This window comes from Myotis myotis, unplaced genomic scaffold, assembly GCF_014108235.1.
Source record: "Myotis myotis isolate mMyoMyo1 unplaced genomic scaffold, mMyoMyo1.p scaffold_m19_p_5, whole genome shotgun sequence".
In the NCBI taxonomy this organism is placed as follows: domain Eukaryota; kingdom Metazoa; phylum Chordata; class Mammalia; order Chiroptera; family Vespertilionidae; genus Myotis; species Myotis myotis.
This window is the reverse complement of record NW_023416357.1, coordinates 77,003,253-77,030,157: the sequence shown is the minus strand read 5'-3', so window position 1 is coordinate 77,030,157 and position 26,905 is coordinate 77,003,253. Positions and strand designations below refer to the sequence as shown.

Here is a 26,905-nt window from a genome sequence, read left to right as displayed (position 1 = left end):
ATGGAGAAGGCAGCCTTGCCATGAACAGTTACGGGGAATACAAGAAGAGACGTGGGAGGGAGTTTGCTAATCTAGTTTTAGTATAATAGACTTACATTGTTAGCAGGTGGTAAACTGTGTCAAAAACCAAAAGAGCCCAAAAGAACAACAAAAATATCTGATTTTGCAGGGGCAGGGGTCTGCCGGTGGGATACTATTTCTGTTGAGGCCCAAGCATATGGCCATGGCAAAGAGCAATACCTAAAGCTCAGCTGAACACCAGGGCTGGGCAAATGGCTTAGAGCAAGCCACCAACCGACTCCCCGCACCTCTTTAACCTGGTCGCACAGAGCCCCCACTGTGCTCATGCGAGTGGACAAGTCACTGCTCCGTGAACAAGCACGTGATTCATTCCCACCTTACATCTATTCCCGATTCTATTTTCCTAAATCATTGCTTTTCTTTCAAAGCCTAAGGCAACTCAACCCCCCCAAAGTGTTTAAATGTCAGGATTCTGATTCTGAGAGGATAGAAATCCAACTAAAACAAGTGTATATTAAAACACACACACACACACACACACACACACACCCCACAAGGGCTTTGTTGCTGGTATAAGATGAAGTCAGCAGAGAGGACAGCTGCGGACGTTCCCCTGTGACCCCTGGAACACACAGCAGTGACCTCCAGGGTCTCCCTCTGCAAGTCTCTGGGACATCAATGCCCGATTCATCCTCCTGAGACACTGCTTCCATTATGTCAGGCCACTGGTCCAGAACCAACAATGGCTGTCCATTGAGCATCACGTTAAGGCATCTGGAAATGAGCCAAGGCCCTCCAGAGTTTTCCGTCTCCCTCTACTTTTCAGAAGGAATTCTCCATGCCCGCTATGTTGGTCTTCTCACCACGGCCTCGCTTACACCATGCGCCACCTTGCACACTGGCTCTTGTTCTGGCCTGGAATATCCTCTCTGATCCTTCCTAACTTCCCACCACTATCCACTGTTCCATGCCTGGTTACATACCCTTCTGATATTGGCCCCAATGTCTGGACATAAGAAATTGTGCAATTACTACTTGTGAATCAGACAAATTTGAGTGTATCTGCAGTACAGGACAATTCTCAGCATTGAATATTGGGCTTGGGCATGTATTTTGTCTATGTGGTGAACACCTTCCCAAGATTTACCGGTTCTTTCGGAAGAGGGCCATGTTGAAGGTGGGACAGGGGAGAATAAGGCCATCTTTTCACTGAATCACCACATGTGCAAAGTTAGTTCTCAAACTGATGATTAGTTAGATGAGCAATAATTTGAAACCATATGGAAACTTGATCATACTGTCTCCACTGTTGGAAGAAACAACTGTAAGCAAAATCATAATCAAACTAAAACACTTCTCAGCAGTGGTATTTTGAGACCAAGCATCATTAGGAAACAATAAAAGAAAATGCATCAAGGAGGCGGTCACTGACTTTTCCAATTCCCAGAGAAGGTAGATTGATGCTCGGATGTGAGTGCCTTTTTGTTATTACAGCCTCATCACACACACATTATTGGGCATGTTGTAGTGCTCACTGCTAACAACATTTCTAAAATATATATATTTAATATGTCCTTCAAACCAGAATATAATTTTCTTAAGGGCAGGGACGTTAAGTATTATTTTTTGTATTTCTGTCTTTACTCCTTTTCTCCTTCTTTTATTTTCACTCCTTTTTCAAAGTGGTTCTTCAAGCCCTAACCGGTGTGGCTCAGTGGATAGAGCGTCGGTCTGTGGACTGAAGGGTCCCAGGTTCGACTCTGGTCAAGGGCATGTACCTGGGTTGCGTGCACATTCCCAGTAGAAGGTGTGCAGGAGGCAGCTGATCGATGTTTCTCTCTCATCGATGTTTCTAACTCTCTATCCCTCTCCCTTCCTCTCTGTAAAAAAATCAATAAAATATATTTTTTAAAAAAGTGGTTCTTCAAAACAGCTTCCAAATCAGCAATTGCTGAATGTCAAAATAAGTCACTTTTCTATTCCTAAGATATATTAGAGGACATCTATTTAATTGAGGCATTTGGCCTGAACGATGTATTTGGCGAAAAACTAGATTTAAAAAGTAGAATGAAAAAGTTACCAAAACAGAAAGACAGGAGAGAAAAAGGACAGGGCATGGAATCCAGAATAAGCCCAGCCTGCAAGGCTCAATGACTGAGCATCAACCAATCATCCAGGAGGTCACGGTTCGATTTCCAGTCAAGGCACATGCTTGTGTTGCGGGCTTGATCCCCACTGTGGGGTGGCAGCCGATCAATGGCTCTCATCATTGATGTTTCCCCCTCTCTCTCCTTTCCTCTCTGAAATCAATAAAAATGTATTTTAAGCCGAAACCGGTTTGGCTCAGCGGATAGAGCGTTGGCCTGTGGACTGAAAGGTCCCAGGTTCGATTCCGGTCAAGGGCATGTACCTTGGTTGCGGGAACATCCCCAGTGGGGAGTGTGCAGGAGGCAGCTGGTCGATGTTTCTCTCTCATCGATGTTTCTAACTCTCTATCTCTCTCCTTTCCTCTCTGTAAAAACTCAATAAAATATATATATAAAAAAATGTATTTTAAAAAACCCAGAATAAAAAAAAGTTAATGCCTCCATTTGGATTTTTCAGAACTAAGTGGGGGCTCACTTTGGAGCCCCACTTTAAAGGAACAGAGGATGAAGGATCATACAGCATTGGGAGGACAAGGACTTCAGGCAAAATTAATAAAAAGGCTCAGTGTATAAGGAAGGAGAAAGGAAAGAACAAGTAACTCGTCTATCGGGAATGCCCAAGAGAAGAGGTGTAAGAGGTACAAAAACCTGAGAGGCGAGCAGTATATGAGGATGCAGGGATAAGGGCGCAGCGGAGCAGAGCAGTTCCAAATACTCAGGGAGAACCAGGGCCCCGCCATGGTCTCCTGGGAGGAGGCACAGATGAATGAGGATGACACACCTGAGACAATTACTGTGTATCTTCTGGTAGCGGGGTGCTGCAAGAGAGCGATGTCAGAGAGACCCGAGTTAGAGGTACGTGTCCAGGAAGGAGCAGGAATGAGGACCAGATGGCAAGTGAGAAAGGGAGGAGGCTGAGACGCCCCAGAGGAGGCATCGCTAGTAAACGTCATGGGCAGAATGTTCTTTTATGTTAACACATCTCCTCTTGCGTTAAATTTCACTTCTCGTTACCATACCTATGACAGCTTTTATTTGGAGAGGGAGGGAGGGACAGGGAGAGGGAGGGAGGGACAGGGAGAGGGAGGGAGGAGGGAGGAGGAGAGAGAGAGAGAGAGAGAGAGAGAGAGAGAGAGAGAGAGAGAGAATGTGTCATGCCAGAAATACATGTATTTAGCCAGAAGATAATATTTTACCTATGAATAGCACAGTAACATTTAAGGCTTAAAAAAACAACACACACACACACACACACACACACACACACACACACACACACACAAAATAAAAAAAAACCCAGGGCCATTAGAAGCTTACTTGAGAAGAGAGAAGTGTTTGCTTTTGTTTTGAGAACCTCCCCCCCTCCCATCTCCATGGAGACAAGAGCTATGCTACTTTGGCCCTCTGCTGTTGGAAAAGGCATTTGGACTTAAAGCATCCGGAGGTAGGAGCTGCCTCCTGCCACCCTGGCTGCCATCTGCGATGAGTAAAGTGCGTTCTTTCCTCTTATAGCTCATTTCCTGAACGCTGTCTTTCTGTTCCATGTACAGGGGGAAATCAAAAGCCAGACAGCTACAAGGCCAAGGTTGTGGGCAACACTGCAGAGTTAAAATAGCACCAGAGAGCATTCCAGAAACCTCGTTCCCTTGTCTCCCCCACCCCGCCTCAAACTGAGCAGCACCACTTCCTCCGTCTCCTGTGTTCTGTTGTCATGGTTCAGAATTGCATGTGCGTGAGGACAGCTCAGCGTGTTCGCTGGGCTGCCACACAGGGATCTCCCTGACGTCAGCGTCCCCCTCACGCCACATCGCCCGCAGTGGTCACGATGGGCAGGGGCGTATGCGTGCCACTAACACACGTGAACATTCTCTTTGCTTAAATGCCATGTATTATTAAAACCCAGATTCCTTTCTAATGAAAAATTAATGGGACTCAACTTCTAGAGAAGAGAGGTACTGTCACTTTAAAAAAATAGGTTATCTACATGTTAGAGAAAATAGTTATCTGTAAAAGGCTTTGGTTTCACCAAAACATGTCCAAACTAGATACACTTACTTAAGGAAAGAACAGTTCATGTTATCCTCTGGCAAAAAATAAATAAATAAATAAAAGAGTGCATTTTTAGTTATTTCAAAGTTGTAAGATGTAAAGTGTTAAGGTAACCTACTTATGAAAGTAAACCTATTAAGTGTCTCTTACTTGGATCTGTTTTTCCCTGGACTTTATCCCTGTGTTTTGTATGTATTATTGTCACCGATATGGAATTATTCAATATTTATATCACAATTACATAATGAATGATATAAATATCGTATACCATCATCATATTATTTATGTTACGTGTTACATATTATAATTGTTATTATAGGTATCAAAATATGGAATAATTGTAGAACTAACAACTCCACACATGAAGAGAAATGTTTATCCTGCTATTTTTAAAGACAACTAACTCTTAATAAAAAGATTCAGTGTGTAAGGAAGGAGAAAGGAAAGAACTGGACAGAAGGATTAGAATGAATGTAAAGTATACATGACAATTAGTACCTCTTTTCAAGAAAATAAGCAGTAAACCTAAATAGATTTTTAAAAATATTACACCTAACACCTAACATCCTTATTCCCTGTCCTTCATTTCTCCCCTGGCAGCGTGCCTTTTCGCTACCTGTGCCGAAAGTATATTCCTTTGGAAAACACCCGCTCGCTGCCTCTTCCTGGCCACTCCTCCCGACTGGATTTTCCAGATGACTTTGCCTGTGCATTGCAGTTCTCAAAGAACATGCACACCCACACCACGATACCGTACCAGCCCTCACTCACGCCAGCTTAATGAGGCAGGTATGCAAGACAGGCGTCATCCCTATTTCACAAATAAGCAAACCAGGACGAGAACACTGAGGGACCACTCGGAGTGACAGGAACCTCCATTACTCTCACACTTAGACCGTCTCCCACCAAATCCAGTCAGACACCAAGACCTGCGGATTTTACCTCCTTAGTATTTCCCACTGATGCCCCTCCCGTGCCTTCCCAGTGCTGTTGGCTTGGTGAGGGTCCTCAATGTAGGGTCCTCTTGCCTGGACCACAGCACCTCCTACCTCGCCTCGTTTGACATTTCCTCTTCCCTTCTTACCTCCTCTCATCTATACGGGAACTCACTTTGCCCTGTGATCTTTGAAAAACCCAAATCTGATGTGATATTCACATCCTCTTCCAACCCCACCCCATAAAGCCCTCTGGTTCTCTGTTGTCTGTAGGTGAGGGCAGGGGGCCAACCCTGGGCTCGGCTGCCCACGCCCTCTCCCCTGGCCCTGGCAGGCACTGCTCATCTTCCAAGGTTTAGCTCTGGCTGGGGCCTCCCCCGGGAAGCCTCTCCCAGCCTTTTCTGTGCCCTGAGGACTGCCCCCCGCCCCCTTTTTTAAATGCTCCACCTCACTATCCTAAGGTCTGACTGCTTTGGCTTGGCAACTGTACACTTTAATGTGGGGTTTGGTTTAAGTATGAATGGGCTACTGTTTACTTGTGTCTCTCTCCCCGCGCCCCCCATCCCCACCCCGCCCCTTAGACCACAAGCGCCTGGAGGGCAGGGTCTAGGTTTAATAACATCTCTGTATCTCCCATCCAAGTACTAACCAGGCCCGACCCTGCTTAGCTTCCGAGATCAGACGAGATCGGGCGCGTTCAGGGTGGTATGGCCGTAGACATCTCTGTATCTCTAGGGGGGAAAGTGCTCCCCTCATTTCCCTTAGGTATTCATGTTCCTTAAACCAGCCCCTGAGGCCAGGCGTCCTGATTTCCAGCCCAGAGCCCTTTTTGGCGACACCAGACAGTATAAGTAGCAACAGGAAGGCATGTACTTCACCTGAAATTCCTGGACTTGGGAAGACTGGCATGGGAAAGGCCAGAGAAGTTTTCTACTGGGGGTAGGGCCGTGTTCTGGCAAATTCAGACTAAACTAGTCAGGGGCAGTTTTAGCAAGGCAGTGGCCCACCCTTCCATTCTTCCAAAGATCGGACAAATCCATCCGCAGAAGGTGTGGGTAAAGAAGAAACATCTTCACCGAGGAAGCATCATCGCTTCTTCCCATGAAACTGGGTGAAAGGTAGAGCAGTCTGTCTTACTAAGGCCAAAGGAGCTCCTGGTTAATGCTGGGAGGGGCCCGGGGCCTTAGCTGGCTGGACTGTGTAAGGGCAATGCTTAGATAGTGTAGATTCCAAGAAACGGAAAGAGAGCAGGATTGCTTTTCTTCATTTTATACCTTGGGAAGGACCTAGGGAAGGCTCAAGGGGAAGAAGCTATTCCACAACCTGTCTTCCTAAGCGCAGCCCAATGCTGGTTTCTGGGAGTGGCATCTTCACAAGGGATCTTATCATATTTCAGTGTCTTAATAAGAACCCGGCTTTCTCGCCTCCACACCAGGCCCTCCCTCCCACAGCATGTGCTAGGGAGCTGCTATGTATAGAGCTGCTCTCTGTCACATTAAACTTGAGTTCAGAAAACACATCCCCCTTTTTTTTTTTTTTTTAATTAATGTTGGGTGAAGGAGCTTTAGGGGATGTGTGCATTTTCTTTATGACCCATGCAACTAGGTGACGCTGACCAAAGGAACAGTGGCAATGTTTGAAGATCAGTCCTAGTTTTCATCGGAGAAACTCAGACTGGTCTACTGTTTTGGGATTAACATTTAATTTACATCATAGCTGACTGAGTAAATTAAAGGTACCCGCTTTTTTTCATAAGTGATTAGAAAACTTTCCAACCACTTACTATGATAATTTTATGAGCTGTACAAAGAAGAATGATTATCTACTCACGGCCAATCTTGTTTCATCTGGATCCCTGCCCACTCCTCCCACCTCCTATTTATTTGGAAGCAAATCCCCCCATTATCTCTGCATCTTTAACTATTGCAGTATGTAGCTCTCAAAGGTAATAACGATTATTTATTTTAGAAAAAGAGATAAACATAATACCAATATCAAATCCCAAAAGGATTAACAATTGTAAGTGATTGAAAAAAATAAGTGAAATCTATTGCTCTGCAGGGAAGGGATTAGCATACGTATTACTGTTGAGGAGTAGCAGGGCATGCCTCCCCAGAAGAGGCCACTTTGGTATATTGGTTATTTTGAGCTATAGTCACGTGAAGAACAGAAAATGCAGGGAAAATGCAGGTTTCCCCTGAACTTCCCTTCTCTGCCCAAGGTCAGATCCTCCAAAAGGAACTCAACTGTCAAAATCCCTCCCTGGGAATTTCATCAACCAGAGAGGATTGAGTCATCACAGGACACTAGACTAGAAGTCAACACCACACCCAGACCAACTTCAACACAAACGATCAGACCTCCCATCTCTTCTGTGGGACCTTCATCTTTCCAAAACATCATTTACTCCCCCCTGAGAGACCTACATCCTCCCTCCCATTTCCTTGTGAAGATGGTATTTAATCCTAATGCCTGGGAATTACTCATTTTTCCCTGGGTATCTCCCATGTCTACATGAGGAACACAGGTTCATAAACTTCTGTTTGTTTTTCTCCTGTTAATCTGTCTTTTATGATAGGAGTCTCAGCTAAGAACTCAAAAGGGTGGAGGAAAAATGATTTCCCTCTTCTCTAGTATTTAGGATTACAGCGGACTAAATCATCTCTAGGCACATGGTTGGATATTTGAGTGCCCAGTATGGGGTTTGGGAGATGTCATGTTCCCCGCAGTAGTTTACCTGACTGTGGCCAGCTTGACAACAGGAGGTACCTACCTTGATATCTCCACTTCCTTCTATTGGGGAGCCCAGCTGCTCTGACTACTCTGAGCAGAGGAAGAAACAGACATGACATTCCCTAATCTCAATTCCTGGGCCAGATTAAGTTTTCTTGGGGATGAAGGAAAAGAGAGTCACTATTACATGGGTCAACATGAAGCTAGTTGTAATTGTGACCAGAATGTATCCAACTGGATGAGCTACCTTGAGTCTAGATGGGATGATTGAGCCACACCTGGATCCTGCCTATGCCTCTTCCCGGCTCACACCCAAGCGACCATCTTGACAGAAACCTGAACAGACACAGGTGACAGCTCAGCTGCCCATTTCCTCTGGCCCATCAATACTCTGTGTCATCAAAGTCTCAGGCTGTGCTGGTGGTATTCGAGGTTGTCTGGGCTTTCCCACAGACACGCTCATTTGCCTTTGAGAATTGGCAGCTTGAGGTCAGACCTTGTGAGCACAGAAAAGTGACAGTTCTGCACCTATCTAAAAAAGAAAGCGGTATGTGGGTTTGAAACAAAATATGGAGTTCTAGTTGCAAAGATCAGTTCTCTCAAGAGATGAGATTCTCAGAATCTGTCCATTACACACATTTGCCCCTTATCTATGCAAGAGGTTCTTGCCAATTCGTGGAACAAAAACCTACAGAATTTTGTTCATGAGAAACAACTCTTCTGTAACAATAATTCCTACCCTCTCCTTGAATGGCTTCAGATATCAAACAAGCAGTTAGCTTAGAATAGGCATTGAAGAAAGGTCTTTTCTAAGCTGGAAGGCCAGCTGTTATTTTTAAGGCAGTTATCTGCAGAGTATGGTTTGCTCAATAGTGGGAGATAATGGCGAGGGCCCCTCTTTTGTAGTATATACCTGAATTCCCATATCACAACCCCTGCGTGCCTCCTAGCCCCACCCACTATGTTCCATCTCTATTTCTTTGAAATAATATTTGAAAAGGATAAGCCAGGATTGGGGGTAAAGGTGTTGGAAGGCATCTCTATCTTTCACTGATGTGAGTGTAACAACACAAATGCATGAAGTCATTGGTGGCATCTTTCCATCACAGCTGAGAGAAAGCCGGTTTTAGGGAGGAGGACAGCAAAGGGACTGTTTAGGAAAGTCACCGACTGTCAACATCGCCACCGGGACAGCAGTAGGTGGCCCGGTAAAGGGTGTCTCTGGAGACAGAAGAGAAGACATGAGAAAGAGGATGTGGGAGGGCTCTGCACACTCAAGGTTTTGCCTGAAGAGGCTCTGTTTTCTTTGAACTAATTAAGGGGCCCCTTGGCTCAGGACACAAATACCCAGACTGAAATAACTCTTACCAAACCAGGACTGGTAAGACAAACAACAGTCCTTGATGTTTCCATGTTCTAGTCTTTCAATCCCTTCTGTATGTTTTCCTGAAGCAGCTCAGATATTATATATGTTTGATCACTTTCAGTTTCCAATAATGCCAGTCTTTCTGCACTCAGCATAAACACAACAAGATCAGCTCAAAATTAACCTGTTTAACTTCTAATCCCTGGATTCTCAGCACTGTTGAGGGGGACAAATTAGCCCTTACTGTGATAGTGTCTGTGCTGTCAGCTGAGGCCTCAGCATTGCTTGGACATCATCCTTTCCTACTCCCTCAACTTGTATTCCAAACACTCTGCATGCTGTTGATGGGGACTGGGGCAGACCACCCCCAAATATGCCATGGGGCATGTTGATTATTTTGAATTAAAGTTACATGAGAAACAGCCAGTGCAAGAACACTCTGAACCTTTTCCTCTCCTTGATTTTCTCCTGTTAATCTGTCTTATGCCAGTTTAATGCCGAGACAAGGCATATGAACCTAGGAAGATAGAGGAAAAGTTTTTCCTCCCCAACGGTTCTCAAGCTTCTAACCAAACACAACTCATCCCTCTGAATGAAAGGGGCCGTGTAATGACTTCGCTAAAAAAACTGAAAGTTGAAGTATTCAGACAAGGGCAAACACCTATCTTCCCCTGACCGACAAGTGCCTGTGCCTGCATCTACTGCATCTATACAGTTCTCTAGTTTCAGAAGACAAGGTCTCTTTCTTTTGATGTTCAAGCCCGTTTTATGGTACCTCTGGGCTTGTTCAGTTATTCCATCTTTGTGCTCTATCTTCCTCTTTTCCCTTTCACCTGGCTTTTTCTCCTAGTGTACAGATAGCCTAACATGGCTCTCTCATCCAAAACCAAAACTTCCTTCGACTTCATTTCCTCTCGTTACCTTCCTCTCTTTCCTTCACTTCTCAGCCAAGTCTCTTGCAGCCAGTCTACCCATGCTGTACCTGCTCTCTCATTTCCCATTAACCCCGTCCAGCAGAGCCTGGCCTCTATTTCCATTGCTCCACTAAAATTTTTCTGACAAAGTTCACTGATAATCTTTGTATTGGTAAATGTTTAGGGTCATTTCAGTTCTTTTAATGCTGCTATTGGTAGAACCAGCCACCGTTGAGTATCTCTTGAGATTCTCCTTCCCTTGTTTGTGTTTTAATTTTGTTTTGTTTTCTGCTGTGCTATTTATTCTCCACCTTTGTGGCCTCTTTTTGACCTTCATCCCAACATAAAATCATTCCTAAGTTCTCTCTTTGGTCCTCTACTCTTCTTTCCATAGGAAAATTCCATCCACTCTCATGATTTTAACTATATGATTAACCTATATGCTGAAAATTCCCAAATCTATCTTTCAGCTCAGTCCTTTTCTGGTATCAGCAACCAATTCTCCAATTCTTCAGACTCCAACTGGGTATCCAACAATTCAGTTCAGTTCAGTTCAGTTCAGTTCAGTTCAATTCAATTCAATTCAATTCAATTCAATTCAATTCAATTCACTACCTGGAGTTAGCACAGACCCCACAGGTTCAGGGCTCAGTCCCACAAGACTGCCTCCACTTCAGACACCAGCTGCAAGTCCCAGGCCAACAGACTATAAATCAGGGGCTCCCATGACCTTCCCCACACTCATCAGGTTCGATAATTTTCTAGAATGACTCACAGATTTTATGGAAATGCTTAATTTACGTTTTCCAGTTTATCATAAAGACTACAACTCAAGAGCAGTCAGATGGGAGAGACTGCTATAGGGAAAGGTATGTGGGTTTGTGGAGCATTCATGCCTTCTTTGGATGCATTATCCTCCGGGCACTTTCATTTGTTCACCTATTTGGAAGCTCATCAAATCTTGTTCAAGCATTTTTATAGCATTTAATCTCCAGGCCACCTCCCATCCCAGGAAGGTAGGGGTGGGGCTGAAAGCTCCCAACCTGTAAACACTTGGCCTTTCAGGTGACCAGCCCCATCTTGAGGCTATTTAGGGGCTTACCCCTAAATCACTTCCTTAGCATACACTCAGGTGTAATTAAAAGAGGTTATTTATGAAAAACAAAAGACAGTCCAATCACTCATGAAATTCCAATTTTAAGAGCTCCCTGCCAGAAACTGGGGGTAAAGACCAAATATATTTCTTCTTATAGCACAGACTTCCATGTCAATTTTGACTTTTATAAAAGGGGCTCATCATTTTAATACCAAAATCTCCTTTCCTCCTATGTTCTATGGCTTAACCAATGGCATCACAATCCACACAGCCTTCCTGCAGAGAAAAACAGCCACTTAGCTTCCTCCCTCTATCAATCCAATTCATCACCTGGTTCTCCAGTTTTATTGTGTTGACATTTCTCAAACCTATTCTCTCCCCAGCTTTCCTACTAAAACAATCTCACCTGCGTTGTCTCATAGCCAGCTAATCTCTGCTTCCCATTTTGTTCTAAAATAATCTTGAACCTTGTTACTGGAGTCATTTCTAAAAAAAACTCAAACCTATCATATTCCTAGGTAAACCCTTCAGTGGATCCTTGTCTTATAGGTAAGTCCAAGCTCCTTCTCAAGGCGTAAAAGGTCATCCTCTGTGACCTTCCTCCAATCTACTGCTCCTGCCTCATTCACTGTCAGTCAGTATTACACATTTTATGTTCTAGTAATGTTAGTTCTCCATAGTCACCAGACTGTTTCACATAAACTTCCTTCTGGCTATTATTTCTGGATAGAATATTCTCTCATATTCTCTCTCTCTCTCCTCTCTCTCTCTCTCTCTCTCTCTCTCTCTATCTCTCTCTATATATCTCTCAGTGAGGGGAGGTGGATGCTAACTCTATTCCTCCTTTAAGACTTAGGTATTATCATTTCCTTTAAGAAGTCTTTACTCAGTCCCACAATGGGCTAGTTTCTCCTCCACTATTCTCTTTAAAATGCCTGTACATATTCTTATTTACCACAATGGACTGAAACTCACATTTAATATTAAGATATTGCTCAAATTACAGTGAAATATGCTCTTATGTTCTTGAGGGCAGGGTCCATGTCTAATACATCCTAATATCCTTATAGCATAGTACAGTGCCTAACAATAGTAGGCCCTCAAAAAATATGTGTTAAATTCAACTACTGATATAAGTAAAAGTATTTTAAGGAATATAAAATGTGCTTTAAAAATGCTATAATGATTATTAAGCTGAAGTGGTAAGCTAGTATCCCTGACTTCATTGAGAAGGAAAAAGGTTTGGTAACCTTCAATCATATTCTGTATTCAAGTGCAATATATGACTATTTTCAGACCTCAACTATACCAGAGAAACTTGCAATCCCCATTTGTGTGACAGGTTTTACATTAAGTTATTTGATTAGACATTTCTACTATGACTGGTCCAGAAGGCATACTGGCACTGTCCCCTGCAGCCAAATGGCAAGGTGGGGTTGTCTGAATGCGACAAGAATGCTGATATGTATCTATAAATGCGTAAGAGGATAGGTGAGGTATGTTCCAGCCGAAGTTCCTACCTCAAACAGGTATAGGTTTACCCAGGGAAAGAAATAAAAGAAAAAAAAAATAAAAGAGGCCAAAGCAAGTAAGAAAGCAAGGATTCTATTCATATTCAAAACGCTTCCCTCAGTTTGTTCAGTCTGATAGAATTCTTTATACAAAGGCTACAGAGGAGTGCAGAGAAGTAGGGCAGTTTCTTCAAAGACTTGCACTCTTCATGTTGGAAGGGATCTAACAAATCAGGTCATTCAGCCCTCTCTCTTTACAGGGGAGGAAACTGAAGACCAGACAGAATGATTTCCCTGAAGTTTCAAAGAATCAGTAGTAGAGCCAAAGCCGGAAGTGAAGCAAAGAGAACAAAGCAAGGAGGAGAATTCTGAATGGGGGCTCCAGATCCTTCCCACTCTGCTCTTGCTGCTAGTCCTCCTGCCCCAACCACACTAGCCACAGGAGACCCCTCAGTAGTTATCAAAAAATACGAATTTGAACTTTCAAGCATCCTATCCTTGTTCTTTCCTCCCCGAAATGATTTTCTCCATCCAGCAGGGGCCAAGTACTTTCTTCCTCATCAATATCACTTCAAGCATCACTTCTTATCTCAGCTCACCTTAAGAAAAAGAATTGCTACATCTCTGTTCCCATTAGCAGCTGATAACTACTGTGGAATTCTTTTTTTTTTTTTTTAAGATATATTTTATTGATTTTTTACAGAGAGGAAGGGAGAGAGATAGAGAGTTAGAAACATTGATGAGAGAGAAACATCGATCAGCTGCCTCCTGCACATCCCCCACTGGGGAAGTGCCTGCAACCCAGGTACATGCCCTTGACCGGAATCGAACCCGGGACCTTTCAGTCCGCAGGCCGACGCTCTATCCGCTGAGCCAAACCGGCTTTGGCAACTGTGGAATTCTTACCACACGGCATTAGTTGTGTGTGTGTGTGTGTGTGTGTGTGTGTGTGTCCTGCTCTCCTCTCCCCACACTGGCAGCTCATAAAGGGCATCACACCCATCTCTTAAGCCTTGTCTTCCCACATAGAGTAAGCGGTAGGGAAATGCTTGTTGAATTACGGTGGGTTAGAGAAGAGTGTAGACATATCACATAAAATTTATGGAGAAATACAGTACTAAAATAAGATCTCAGATAAAAATGCTATGCTAATAAATCCATTCTGACCCAAAGTCAAGAATAGGGAACAGCAAGATATGCTAGAACAAGCTGGTATGCTCAGGACTTACCAGTAAGTAGACCAGTCAGTTCACCAATATTAACTAGCAGGTGAGTCTCAGACAAAAACCAAAAACTTCATGCTGGTAATTGATAGCTACCATGTGGGAAAGTCAGGAGTAGGGTCTTGCATACAATGACAAAACCATGACATGGAGTGGGCGGGGGGGGGGGGGGGAGGACCTGAAAAAATGTAATTTGTAAACACATTCCCACATCGTGTAATGAAGAAGACAGTACAAGTAGACAGTGATAGCTGAACCTTCGGTCTAAATTCATGTATAATTTTTTTCCCAAAAAATTGTGCTTTCCATATACATAGGGTACACTCCTCAAGAAAAAGACATCATGTGTGACATTTGCATCCTCAAATAATTCTTTTTAATGCTTATAATATGCTCAACCATACCTGGGTATAGTATAAACATTAAAAAATAATTTTAGGGCCAAAGCCGGTTTGGCTCAGTGGATGGAGCGTCGGCCTGCGGACTGAAGGGTCCCGGGTTCGATTCCGGTCAAGGGCATGTACCTTGGTTGCGGGCACATCCCCAGTGGGGAGTGTGCAGGAGGCAGCTGATCGATGTTTCCCTCTCATCGATGTTTCTAGCTCTCTATCTCTCTCCTTTCCTCTCTGTAAAAACTCAATAAAATATATTTTTAAAAAAAAATAATTTTAGGGCAGAATAACAACTTTTACATTTTACTCTTTCCATAATGAAGTTAAAGGTATTTAAACTATTCTTATATACCTTATTCCACCAAATTAGGCTTCAGGCTGTTTCCAAAATTGAATTTAATCTCAAAGGAAGGGGGTTTGCCCAGCTATGACTGCTCAGAGGACGGGCTCCAGGCTTTGAAAGTAACTCTGCAAGAAGAGTTTCAAAAAGATTTTGTACAACTGCAGCATTTTTGGAAAGGCTCTTGGGTTCCTTCAGTGACTAGTTAAGAGACAACACTCACATGTTTTTGAAACAAATCAGTCACATTACTTCATCGAAACACTCTGTACTTGTGCAAAGCACTCTGCACTTGTGGTTTATTTTTGTTGTTGTTAATCCTCATCCGAGGACATATTCTTTTCCATTGATTTTTAGAGAGAGTGGAAGGGCCGGGGCGAGACATCAATGTGAGAGAGACACATTGATTGGTTGGCTCCCACATGCACCCGAACTAGGCCCGGGGATCAAGCCTGCAACTGAGGTATGTACCCTTAACTGGAATTGAACCTGGGACCCTTTAGTCTGAGGGCCGATGCTCCAACCACTGAGCCAAACAGGCTAGGGCTGTACTTGTGTTTTTAAAAACTGGAATTTATGAATGACTGCTGTGCACATCACCATGGAAAGCTGCAACTGAAATAATTAAGTTCCCTTAATTGTCAGGCCTGCACCCTCTCCAATCTGGGACCCCCTGTGGGATTGGCCCTAAACCGGCAGTCAGACATCCCTCTCACAATCCGGGACTGCTGGCTCCCAACTGCTCACCTGCCTGCCTGTCTGCCTGCCTGCCTGATTGCTCCTAACCCAGGGATGGGCAAACCCACAATGGGTTCTTAAACTGGACCAAAGGGCCGGAACAAAAGCATGGATGGAGTGCTTGTGTGAACTAATATAAATTCAAAGTAAACATCATTACATAAAAGGGTACGGTCTTTTTTTTTTTTAGTTTTATTCATTTCAAATGAGCCGGATCCGGCCCGCGGGCCGTAGTTTGCCCACGGCTGTAACCGCTTCTGCCTGCCAGCCTGATCACCCCCTAACCACTCCTCTGCCAGCCCGCTTGCTCCCTACTGCTCCTCCTGATGGCCTGCTTGCCCCCAATTGCCCTCCTCCGCTGGCCTGATCACCCCAACTGCCCTCCCCTCCTGGCCTGATCGCCCCTAACCGCCTCTGCCTTGGCCCCACCAACATGGCTTTGTCCGGAAGGTCTCCCGGTCTAATTAGCATATTACCCTTTTATTAGTGTAGATATTATTAAAAGAGAAAGGGAGAGAGGGAGGAAAAGAAATATATTCTTGACAGTTCACATAGGCTCTTGGAGCACCACGTGATATATAAAGCATCTAGCATAATACGTTGTTAGAATCAAATTCCAAATGAATTAATAGAAACAGTACAGTGATAAAAAAGTTGTCACGATGAACTAGTTTATCACTCAGTTTACAATATACTTTTTTATAGCAATATACACTGGGGGTTTCAAAATGATTTGTAGGATCACAAGACAACTGTTTTCAGACAATAACCCTTAATAGTAGAGACATAAAAATTAGCATAATTCTTTGCAGTTTTTAAGTCACTGCACATGGAAGGCATAAACTGAAAAACCTAGAAGATAACAAATACGGAAATAACCAGACATCTGATACAGATGGACCTTAAGAAAACACCAACATTTGTACGCAGGTCACTATCTCCACTGGGGAAGAAGAGGCAGGTCAGCCACCCATCTCAGTGCCTGAAACTTCAATGACAGGACACAGAACAGCAAAGAGAGGGCAGAGGAGGAGCATCTGCCAGGACAGAAGCAGATCATACAGGTTAATGGTAAATACGCATTTTTAAAATTTCTCTTTTCAACATAACTCAACATTTCTCCCCTCTTTTCCAACTCATTTCTTCTCTCTCCCTATCTCCTTACTTACAGTCTTTCCCTTCACATTTCCATTTCTCCACTTTGGTCTCTTTTTAAACAGGTCTTCATTACTGTGACCTCTATCTAGTTATTCATAGGTGCCCAGGTATTACTATATATTGATTAGGGGCCTGCTAGGATCATCTGGTTAGAAGAGTGAGGCAGATGAGATAAGCAGATGAACTGATAATTGGAGAGTGGCTCAGTCAGAAATCAATCCCTCCATCAACACTATGAGTTTGCAGAGGTCACCCTAACAAAGCTGTGTTCTGATGGATTTGTTTCTCTCTCCATGTTAAAACTGTGTGGGTTGTTTTATTGATAGGCAACTATTCTGCAAAGAAGTTTGGGGAAAAAGTGATTTATGAGAACAATGTCCACCATTTATTGAGCTCTCCTATGGTATGCGGTCAGGTACTGTCTGATCCTATTCAATCCTCATGACAAGCTCATTCGCCAAGTCCAACACACTTACTAGTATATGTGCAATGGAAGGTGGATGTATTAAGGAAAAAAATAATAACAAATCAACAAAAATGTTGTAATATGTAAAATATGTCTCAATAGTGTAATCTGCATCTTGAGACATCACATCCCATTATGAGTGCAGGAACTTGTGACACATGTGGAATGACCAATGAGAGGGCGAGCATAAACTAGCTCATCTTAGGAATGCAGTTTACATTGGTTCTGCTTCGCTTCTAAGGGTAATAAATTGAAGTTTGGGCTCTAACTGGTTTGGCTCAGCGGATAGAGCATCGGCCTGCGGACTGAAGGGTCCCAGGTTCGATTCCGGTCAAGGGCATTTACCTGGGTTGCAGGCACACCCCCAGTAGGGGACATGCAAGAGGCAGCTGAATCGATGTTTCTCTCTCATTGATGTTTCTAACTCTGTATCCCTCTCCCTTCCTCTCTGTGAAAAATCAATAAAATATATTTCTTTTTTAAAAAAGAAAAAAAATTGAAGTTTGGATAAAAATACTTCCTTTAGGGAGAAAGAGTAGTTATTAAGGTGACTGGGGAGGAGTCTCTCTCCATCACCTTTGCTTTATGCCATTTGAAAATGTGTTTAGTGCCTAAAACTGAGCATCTAAAGAATTAGAAAGATGTTTTTTTTTTCAAAAAAAGGTTCCATTGGGCTTTAGCAAATGGAAAAAACCTCATCCATTTGAAAATGAGGAGCCATGAGATAAAAGCTCAGTGCCAGGAAGCAGGATATGAAATCAGTGGATCACAGATGTAATAATATGAAATTAGTAAGAAAGATATAAACAAGCCAGCAGGTTAGTTAAATAGCTTTGGCATGAGATCCTTTTAGCGTAAACTAAACACCAAGATGTCATGTTGGGTTCATGGCAATAGTCAGATGCCATCACAAGTCCCTCAGGCTGAACTGATGGAACGAAGGCGCACTTAATGGAACACTGGTGCTACTGTAGTTTAGGCCTTTTGAATGTTGACTATTTATTTTAATTACCTTAAAAATATATCTATTTATATCTATACCTACCTATTGATACACACACACACACACACACACACACACACACACACACATACACATACACATATATATTGACTTCAGAGAGGAAGGGAGAAGGAGAGATAGAAACATCAATGATGAGAATCACTGATCAACTGCCTCCTGCATGCCCTCTACTGGGGACTGAGCCTGCAACCTGGGCATGTGCCCTGACTGGGATGGAACCATGACCTCCTGATTCATAGGTCAACGGTCAACCACTGAGATACACTGGCCGGACAAGTTTTTTTTTTTTTTTTTAATATATTTTATTGATTTTTTACAGAGAGGAAGGGAGAGAGATAGAGAGTTAGAAACATCGATGGGAGAGAAACATCGATCAGCTGCCTCCTGCACATCTCCCACTGGGGATGTGCCCGCAACCCAGGTACATGCCCTTGACCGGAATTGAACCTGGGACCCCTCAGTCCGCAGGCCGACGCTCTATCCACTGAGCCAAACCGGTTTCGGTGGCCGGACAAGTTTAATTACCTTTTATGCCAGGCTCCCACCTCTACCCACAGCATGTCGCAGATCCTCCACAGTGAGGGCCAACATAGCTGCGGTTTATGGTGAGTTGATGTGTCAGGCACTAGGCAAAGTGCACTTCTTACGTTTCCCATTTAATCTTCAAAGCAAGCCTATATGAAATAGCTGACATCAGCATTATCCTTCCCAGATGATGTACCTGAGAGTTAGAGGGACTCAGTAACTTGCCAGGATCACACTTCTAGGAGACAGGAAATCCTACTTTCCTAGAACCTACATTCTTAACTTTACGTACTACCTTAATACGTAATTTCCTCTGACATTAATCTCTAGACCGGACTTGGTTCATTGAATTTCTTTTCAAAACATGTAAGCCAGCCCTGGCCGGTTTGGCTCAGTGGATAGAGTGTTGGCCTGAGGACTGAGGGGTCCCAGGTTCGATTCCGGTCAAGGGCACATGCCTGGTTGCGGGATTGATACTCAGTAGGGGGCGTGCAGGAGGCAACTGAGTAATGATTTTCATCATTGATGTTTCTCTCTCTCTCTCCCTCTCCCTTCCTCTCTGAAATCAATAAATACATATTTTAAAAAAAACAAAACAAAACATTTAAGCCAGAACATACCAGATACTTTATTTTTCTCCATCGTTTCAAACTCCTCCATTGATTGTTTTAGTTTAATATAATTTTTATACTTTAAATATATTATAATTTTTTCTTGCTATCCCAAATTTCATATTTAAAAGTGTATGAGTAATCTGTAAGAGTTAGTGACCTGACAACTAAAAATTTTAAAATTATGTTACAAATACACATAAACAGAAAGGTAAATAATACATACATAATATATATTATAGAGATCCTCTTGCTAAATGGGCATTTCCAAAGTTTGCAATTATGTAAGCACTAAAAAATCAAGCTATATTCAATAATTATTTGTTTTTGCTCCTCTTGTTTCCAATTCAAGATCCCAACTTCAACCCTTACTCTGTTTGTCAAGTATCCCAATATGCCATGTACAAAGACAGGATATGTTGGATAAAAAATGCTGTCACTGCACATAATTTATTTTTACTTGAATTCACGATTTAACGTTAAAGGATGCCCCTAAAATTGTTATTACGTCTTGATAATACTAAAAAAATTCATTTCAAGGTAAATGTTTAGGTTGCCCACATCTACCTTCTCTTTCTCCATATGTATAACAATTGGGGTTAAACACATTTCCAAAATTCTTATGTTCCAAGTTATTAAAATTTAAATGTTAAAAATTCAATTTGCATTACAAATACATGCTATGTGTAATGTAATTCATTATTTGAATTAAAATAATTTTGCCCAGAAATATATCAGCATTAGTTTTAGATATTTTTGGAAACTGATTAAAAGTAACTTGGCTATTACTAAATCAGATCCACAGAGACTCTAAGAAGTGAAAGTGCATCTCATAAAATGTGTGTCAAAAAAGTGAGGCTGTGTTAGAACTGTCTATGTACTGGGAACATAAAATTCAGAATGAAAAAGGTAATGAAAGTGGGGAGAAACCAGGATCTCAAAAGGAAATAAGTTGTTAAATGACCAATTCTTGGTAAGAAAAGGGGCATCAAAATGCACTCTGGTGATAAGTAAATCTGCAGCCTCACTTCTAGCACAAAAATAAATCACTAAGCCACAGCGCTCTCAGGCAAGTAAATGTACCTAAAGATTCTAACTGCTGCTGTAGAAAATGTGGTGAGGACATTCTAAAAGAGTGGCACTTCCCTGAGAGAGTTCAGCTGAATGCCAGCTACACGCATATTCTATACCTTAATTAGCGGGAATGGGGCTTCAGCGCTCCCAGCTCACCAACAGATGGTAATTGAAAGTAATTATTTGATAGGTCCTCTGAAAAATTCAAGAAGGAAAAATATGGTTGGAGTTTGCAACCTATTTAGAGGAAAGCTGACTAATATACAGTAAACTAGTCTGTGAGTTAGCAACTTCAATGTTCTTATTTGTAAAATGGAGATAATGGTGTCTACTTCCTTCTGCAGGAAAATGAATGGAAAGTGTCGATCACACTGCCAATCACACAGCAAGCGTTCTCAATAAATGACAGCCGTCACTACCCAGGAGGCTAGGCTCTAGGTGAGGAGTCCTAGTGGGTGTTGTTAGAGATGCAGGGGAGCGGGGAGAAGTAAGCCATTCGAACACCCTCGATAGAAAATGTCCTTTGGGACACCTGAACTTCAACAACATTGAGCTGAGTGACTATTAATCTAAGTTATGAAGTTCAAAACGGAAGTTAGACTGCGTTTCTAAGGGTAACAATTTGGGTTCACAACATGATTTCACGTGGGGAATTATCATACCAGTATATCACTGTGATAATGTATCTACCTCCCTCTTAAACTTAGTCTTCTGTTACCAAAGCAAGAGTCTAAGAGCTCAGACGAAGAGCATATCTACAATCTTCAGTAGGGCCTGGAAATGACCACTTTGTAGGGGAAAACGAACAAAAAACCTAATAAACAAAAATAAATTTAACAAGGACTGCCTAAGGGATAAACATCCTAACTGTGGAGATTGTAATAGGCCAAACTTTTTAACAGCATCTCGTTTGTGTGTTTTATGTGACAAGGACCACCGAAGTCCCTAGGAGTGCGGTACTATACCCATGTGCCTCCTCTCAGAGCTGCTCTGGAAGTCCCAGGAGGGCAGATATGGCACAGACATTCCTGTATTCCCCACCATTATTGAACACATAGTAGGTATCCCTTTATTTGTTGAACTGAAATGAATTTGAAACTGACTGTTCCAAAGGAAGCACTATGTTGGGACCTTGAGCTTCAATGCTTATCAACAAAAGTATATTCCCAACATCTAAAGCATTTTGACTTAAGAGAATTAGTCCAAATGCTGTGGTATGTTTTTTCAAACATTCAAAACAATCTCCTTAACTAGATCTCTAGATGATGAGGAGTATGAAGATTTGGAAACTCAGTAGCTGTTGCATAGACTTGAGTCATTCTACTTTGTGTAACTACAAAGTTTAAAGTCCTGGGTTCCAGTCTTGCTTGTGCCACTTAGCACTCCTGTCACCTATAAACGTCTATGAAATGGTGCTACGACTATCCACAATACCTCTTCAGAGAAGTAATGTATATAAAAGAATGATTAAGTGCAAAGGAAACTGATAACATTTGAGAGTTCATTTTTTTGTTGTTGTTGAACTTGACTTTTTAAAAATAGGTTTTTTATTGATTTCAGAGAGAGGAAGGAAGAGGGAGAGAGAGGTAGAAACATCAATGGTGAGAATCATCAATTGGCTGCCTCCTGCACGCTCCCCCACCGGGGAAGGAGCCCGCAACCCATGCATGTGCCTGCACTGGGAATTGAACTGTGATCACCTGGTTCATGGGTTGATGCTCAACCATGGAGCCACACCAGCCGGGCAAACTTGAATTGTTAGCAGAGTTAGGTTTTTATTTTGGGGTGAGAAAACAAAAGCATTTTGTGAAGGTTATATCAATAGCAAGTTTTCTCCATCATTGATTTGTACATAAAGAGTAAAGATCATCAGCTTAAGTTGACAATGTTGGGAAGGCAAAGGAGGGAACAGTCAAAGAAAGCGACACTGGACAAATATATGACCAAAGTCTTTAAAACAATAAATGAAAGCAGCTAATAAAGCTATTCTTCCAAAACTTTAGCCCAAACGTCAACAGACACACCAATGAAATATGCTTTTATAAACACAAGTCTTTATGTGGAACCAGGCTGTGAATTTTAAAAATTAGTAAATGCTGACATAGTAAATGACGGAGATTGAATCTTCATTAAAATAATTTATCATCTTTGCTCAGGCCGAGTGGCTCAGGTGGTTGGAGCATCCTCCCAGGCATCAAAAGGTTTTGGGTTCAACTCCCGGTTGCGGGTTTGATTCCCTGGCCAGGGAGTGTACAGGAGGCAACTGATTGCTTCTCGCGCATTGATGTTTCTCTCACTTCCAAATCAATAAATCTATCCTTGGGTGAGAATTTGAAAAAAATTATTTATCATCTTTTTATGCTAGTATCAATAAGGCATTTTTGATACCTCCAACAGCTTGGTGCCATTAAAAAATTGGGCTATTTAGATATATCTTACTATGTATCACATTCAGATATTTATCTTAACATCATTTAATGCTATGGTGGTAGCAAATGCCGAAAGATTCTTTTCCTTCTTAGAAGAATGTCTGGGAATAACAATCATGCTTCTGGGATAAAAAAAGAAAAAAAGAAAAAAGAAAAACAAAGCCGTGCAGGCAAAGACAAGTTTCATTACAGAAAGCTAATCCCTGTGACCAAAATATCTGAGTTTTCAGTTTCTTAAACCAGAAGAGCGTGTAAGTCAAACAATGTGCAAATCCTATTATGCACATTAATCTTTTAGGAGGAGTCACAACCCAGTATTTGAGGTGTTTTATTAGGTATTCGGTGTACTCCTCGATGCAGCTCCTACACCCTCTCTCTCAAAAATAGTGTATAATAAGTTTGTGTTAAGTACCCAACCCAAGGCAGGCAGCCTTGGAGGGGGAAAGATTAAGCTTATTTCATATTTTCCACCCCCTTGAGGGGAAAAGAGTGAAGGACTGGGGGAAAGACACCCTCAAAGCCTAAATCCAATGACGAGTACACATCCCTGTGACATTAACGACCAGTAACATCCACAAGGCAGCGGCATCTTCCCCCGCGCCATGAAGAAGTAGGACAAGTGAAGCAAACGTCAGCACTCTTTCTCGACAGGGCTCAGAGATCGGAATGGGTTCCCCAGCCCTCCCTGGGGAATCACAAAACACCAATCTGACTTTCGGGTCCAAGAATTCACATCCCCACCGGACTGCAAGCTACAGTACCTTCCCGAAATGCGGCCGTGCCTCTTCTCTACGACAGAACCGGAGAAAAAAGAGAGACCGGGCGCCGCAGAGAGCGTTCAAGCCTCAGGACCGCCCGCGTAAAAGTTCCCCAAACTCTTTCCACCCCAAAGTCGCCCCTGGCACGGAGGCTGGGGCAGCGCGCGTCCCCCCGCCAGGGCCGGGGCCGGGCCGGCTGAGAATACTCACTGGGCTGAGCCCACTTTGCTCTCCCTCTTCCCGATCACTTTGGCAGGCTTGGCGTCGTCCACATCTTGCTGTAGTTCGGTCATCGGGGCCGCGGCCGGAGGGCACCTTCAGCCCTCCGCGCGCCTCCGTCCCGCCTCCGGGTCCTCCTCCCGCGGCTGCCGCCCTCGGGGGCGCAGGCCCAGCGCGCCGCCCCCCGCCTCCCCCGCGCCCGCCGCCCCGCGCGCATCCAGGCCGGGCCCGGGCTGCCGGCCGCCAACCTGGACACGTCCGAGCGGCCGCGATTGGGCCGAGCGAGCGGGGAAGAGCCGCGAGGGAGGGAAGGGGAGGGCCGAGGCGAAGGACAGCCTCCTTCCCCACCCCAGGGGCGGAGGGAGAGAAAAAGGAAACCTGTTGAACTAGTCTTTCTTGGGGAGGAAGCTAATTGGCCAAGCAGGTGAGATATTTGCCTAGAAAGGCAGCATCCACTGTATTTCAGTGCTTGATGAGAGGGGCTTTTTAAAACCCGCACTGTCACTAGGGGGTTGAAAAGTGACCAGCCAGCTGTAGACAGAGGAAATGGATACGACTGCGTGAGGCTCTCACACAGATGCGCTGTGTGGGCTGGCTATGTCCTGCCCTAAATTATTCACATAGGATATTGCCTCGTTGAGGAGCGCTTCCCAGGGCCTTAATTAGTTCAACAGCAGAGGTAATGAGAGGTGGTTGCCTTCAGTGGTTGTCTGGTTGACTATTCCTAGTTCTGTGGGGGAGAAGCTTTCATCAAAAGCTCCTAACAACTTATTTTTTATGCACCCAACCAATACAATGAATGCCTCTCCTTCCTGCCTCTTGGTGAGGTTTTGACTTGCTGGTTTTGTCTGAAGCATCCATTTATTCATTGAAGAAATTTTTGAGAGCTGCAACGTTCCAGGCATTCTTCTAAACATTCCCTTTTATAGCAAATAACTTATGTGTTGTTGGTTTTCAAATCTGTTACAGAGTAGTTGAGGATAAGAATAACTTGTTGGAAGCCCAACTTTACTTTAAAACAATTATAAGTGGCAATAGTAGAGTATGACATGTCTGGGGGAAAATATTATTAACTCTTTGCTCTGGGGCTGCAGTCCTTTGTTTTTCTTTTAAAATTAATTTTAGACTTAAGAATAATTACAAAGACTATGCAACCATATTGTTATATAAATGTACTAGCAGCCTGGTGCACAAAATTTGTGCATGGGAGGGGGGGATGGTCCCCTCAGCCCAGCCTGTACCCTCTCCAATCCAGGACCCCTTGGGAGATGTCCGACTGCCGGTTTAGGACTGATCCTGGGGCCTAGTCGCCCCACGCAGCCTGTTCAGTCATCCGCTCACTTGCGATGGTTGCTTAGGCTTTTATATAGAGAGATTCTACAAATATTCTCTCTATGTTTTCCTGTTTTTTGTTTGTTTGGTTTGGTTTTTTGCTTCCCGAGCACTGAGCCCCTCCTGCAGGAGCCCATCTGGGGAAGGCTCTGGAAGCTTGGAGTCCATGCTCTTCAGTGCCCATTGCAGGCTCTTCCTGGGAACATTATGCCTTTAGCCTCCACATCTTTTCTCTAGCTCCACCCCCTACTCAGGATGAGGATGGGCTTGGAATTTAGAAGAGGTTGTCACCCTCCCAAATTCTGGGTAGTGACTCTCTCCATAACTCTCAGGTGCCCTCCATGCTGCCCCCACTACAGATCTCAAGCCAGAACTGACTTTTTCTGCCCTCAAGTAGTTTTTTCATTGCAGTAAAATATATGTAATATTTATCACTTTAACCATTGGTTAAGTGACATTAAATACATTCACAGTGTGTGTAACCATCACGACTATCTATACCCAAAACGTAAAAAAAAGTCATCCCCAGCATAAACTCTGTACCATTCAACAATAACCTCTATTCACCTTCCTGTCTATGAATATGTCTGTTCTGGGTACCTCATATAAGTGGAATCAGACAATAGTATTTCTTCTGTGTCTGGCTTATTTCACTAAACTTAATGTTTTCAAGGTTCATCCAAGTTGTAGCATGTATCAGTACTTCATTTCTTTTTATGGCTAAATAACATTCCATTATATGTACATTTGTTTATCCATTCAACTGTTGATGAACATTGGGGTTGTTTCTGCTTTTTGGCTACTGTGGCTACCTTTTGAGTAAAAATACCTATGAATGGAATTGCTGGTCATGATGGTAGTCCTATGTTTAACCTTTGACAAAGCATGGTCAGGCCTCTTGTTTTTTTTTTTTTTCTTAATTAAATCTTTATTGTTCAGATTATTACATTTGTTCCTCTTTTTCCCCCCATAACTCCCCGCCTCCCAGTTCCCACCCCACCATCCGCCCTCACTCCCCACCCACTGTCCTCATCCATAGGTGCACGATTTTTGTCCAGTCTCTTCCCGCATCTCCCGCACCCCTTTTCCCCCCCAAGAATAGTCAGTCCATTCCCTTTCTATGTCCCTGATTCTATTATGATCACCAGATTATTTATTCACTTGATTCTTAGATTCACTTGTTGATAGATGCATGTTTGTTGTTCATAATTTGTATCTTTACCTTTTTCTTCCTCTTCCTCTTCTTAAAGGATACCTTTCAGCATTTCATATAATCCTGGTTTGGTGGTGATGAACTCCTTTAGCTTTTCCTTATCTGTGAAGCTCTTTATCTGACCTTCAGTTCTGAATGATAGCTTTGCTGGATAAAGTAATCTTGGTTGTAGGTTCTTGGTATTCATCACTTTGAATATTTCTTGCCACTCCCTTCTGGCCTGCAAAGTTTCTGTTGAGAAATCAGCTGACAGTCGTATGGGTACTCCCTTGTAGGTAACTGAGTTTCTTTCTCTTGCTGCTCTTAAGAGTCTCTCTTTGTCTTTTGCTCTTGGCATTTTAATTATGATGTGTCTTGGTGTGGTCCTCTTTGGATTCCTTTTGTTTGGGGTTCTCCGTGCTTCCTGGACTTGTAAGTCTATTTCTTTCACCAGGTAGGGGAAGTTTTCTGTCATTATTTCTTCAAATAGGTATTCAATATCTTGCTCTCTCTCATCTTCTGGCACCCCTATAATTCTGATGTTGGTACGCTTGAAGCTGTCCCAGAGGCTGCTTACACTATCTTCGTATTTTCGGATTCTTTTTTCATTTTGCTTTTCCAGTTGGGTGTTTTTAGCTTCTTCGCATTTCAA

General features: G+C 43.1%; 1 protein-coding gene across 5 annotated transcripts in view; it reads right to left on the bottom strand.

The window, feature by feature from the left end:
* GRAMD2B (GRAM domain containing 2B) overlaps window positions 1-26,905 on the bottom strand; it is a 100,636-nt gene that overhangs the window by 36,490 nt on the left and 37,241 nt on the right. Inside the window, exon 1 of one of the 5 annotated variants that reach the window (XM_036307944.1) lies at window positions 23,721-23,929. The exons of 1 other annotated variant lie outside the window; for it this stretch is intronic. In XM_036307944.1, the coding sequence (XP_036163837.1) occupies window positions 23,721-23,803 (83 nt within the window). In that variant the 5' untranslated portion in view covers window positions 23,804-23,929. Of the gene's footprint in view, window positions 1-2,949; window positions 3,137-23,720; window positions 23,930-26,905 lie in introns of those variants that run through there. 3 more of the 5 variants (XM_036307949.1, XM_036307945.1, XM_036307946.1) reach the window with 3 other exon arrangements.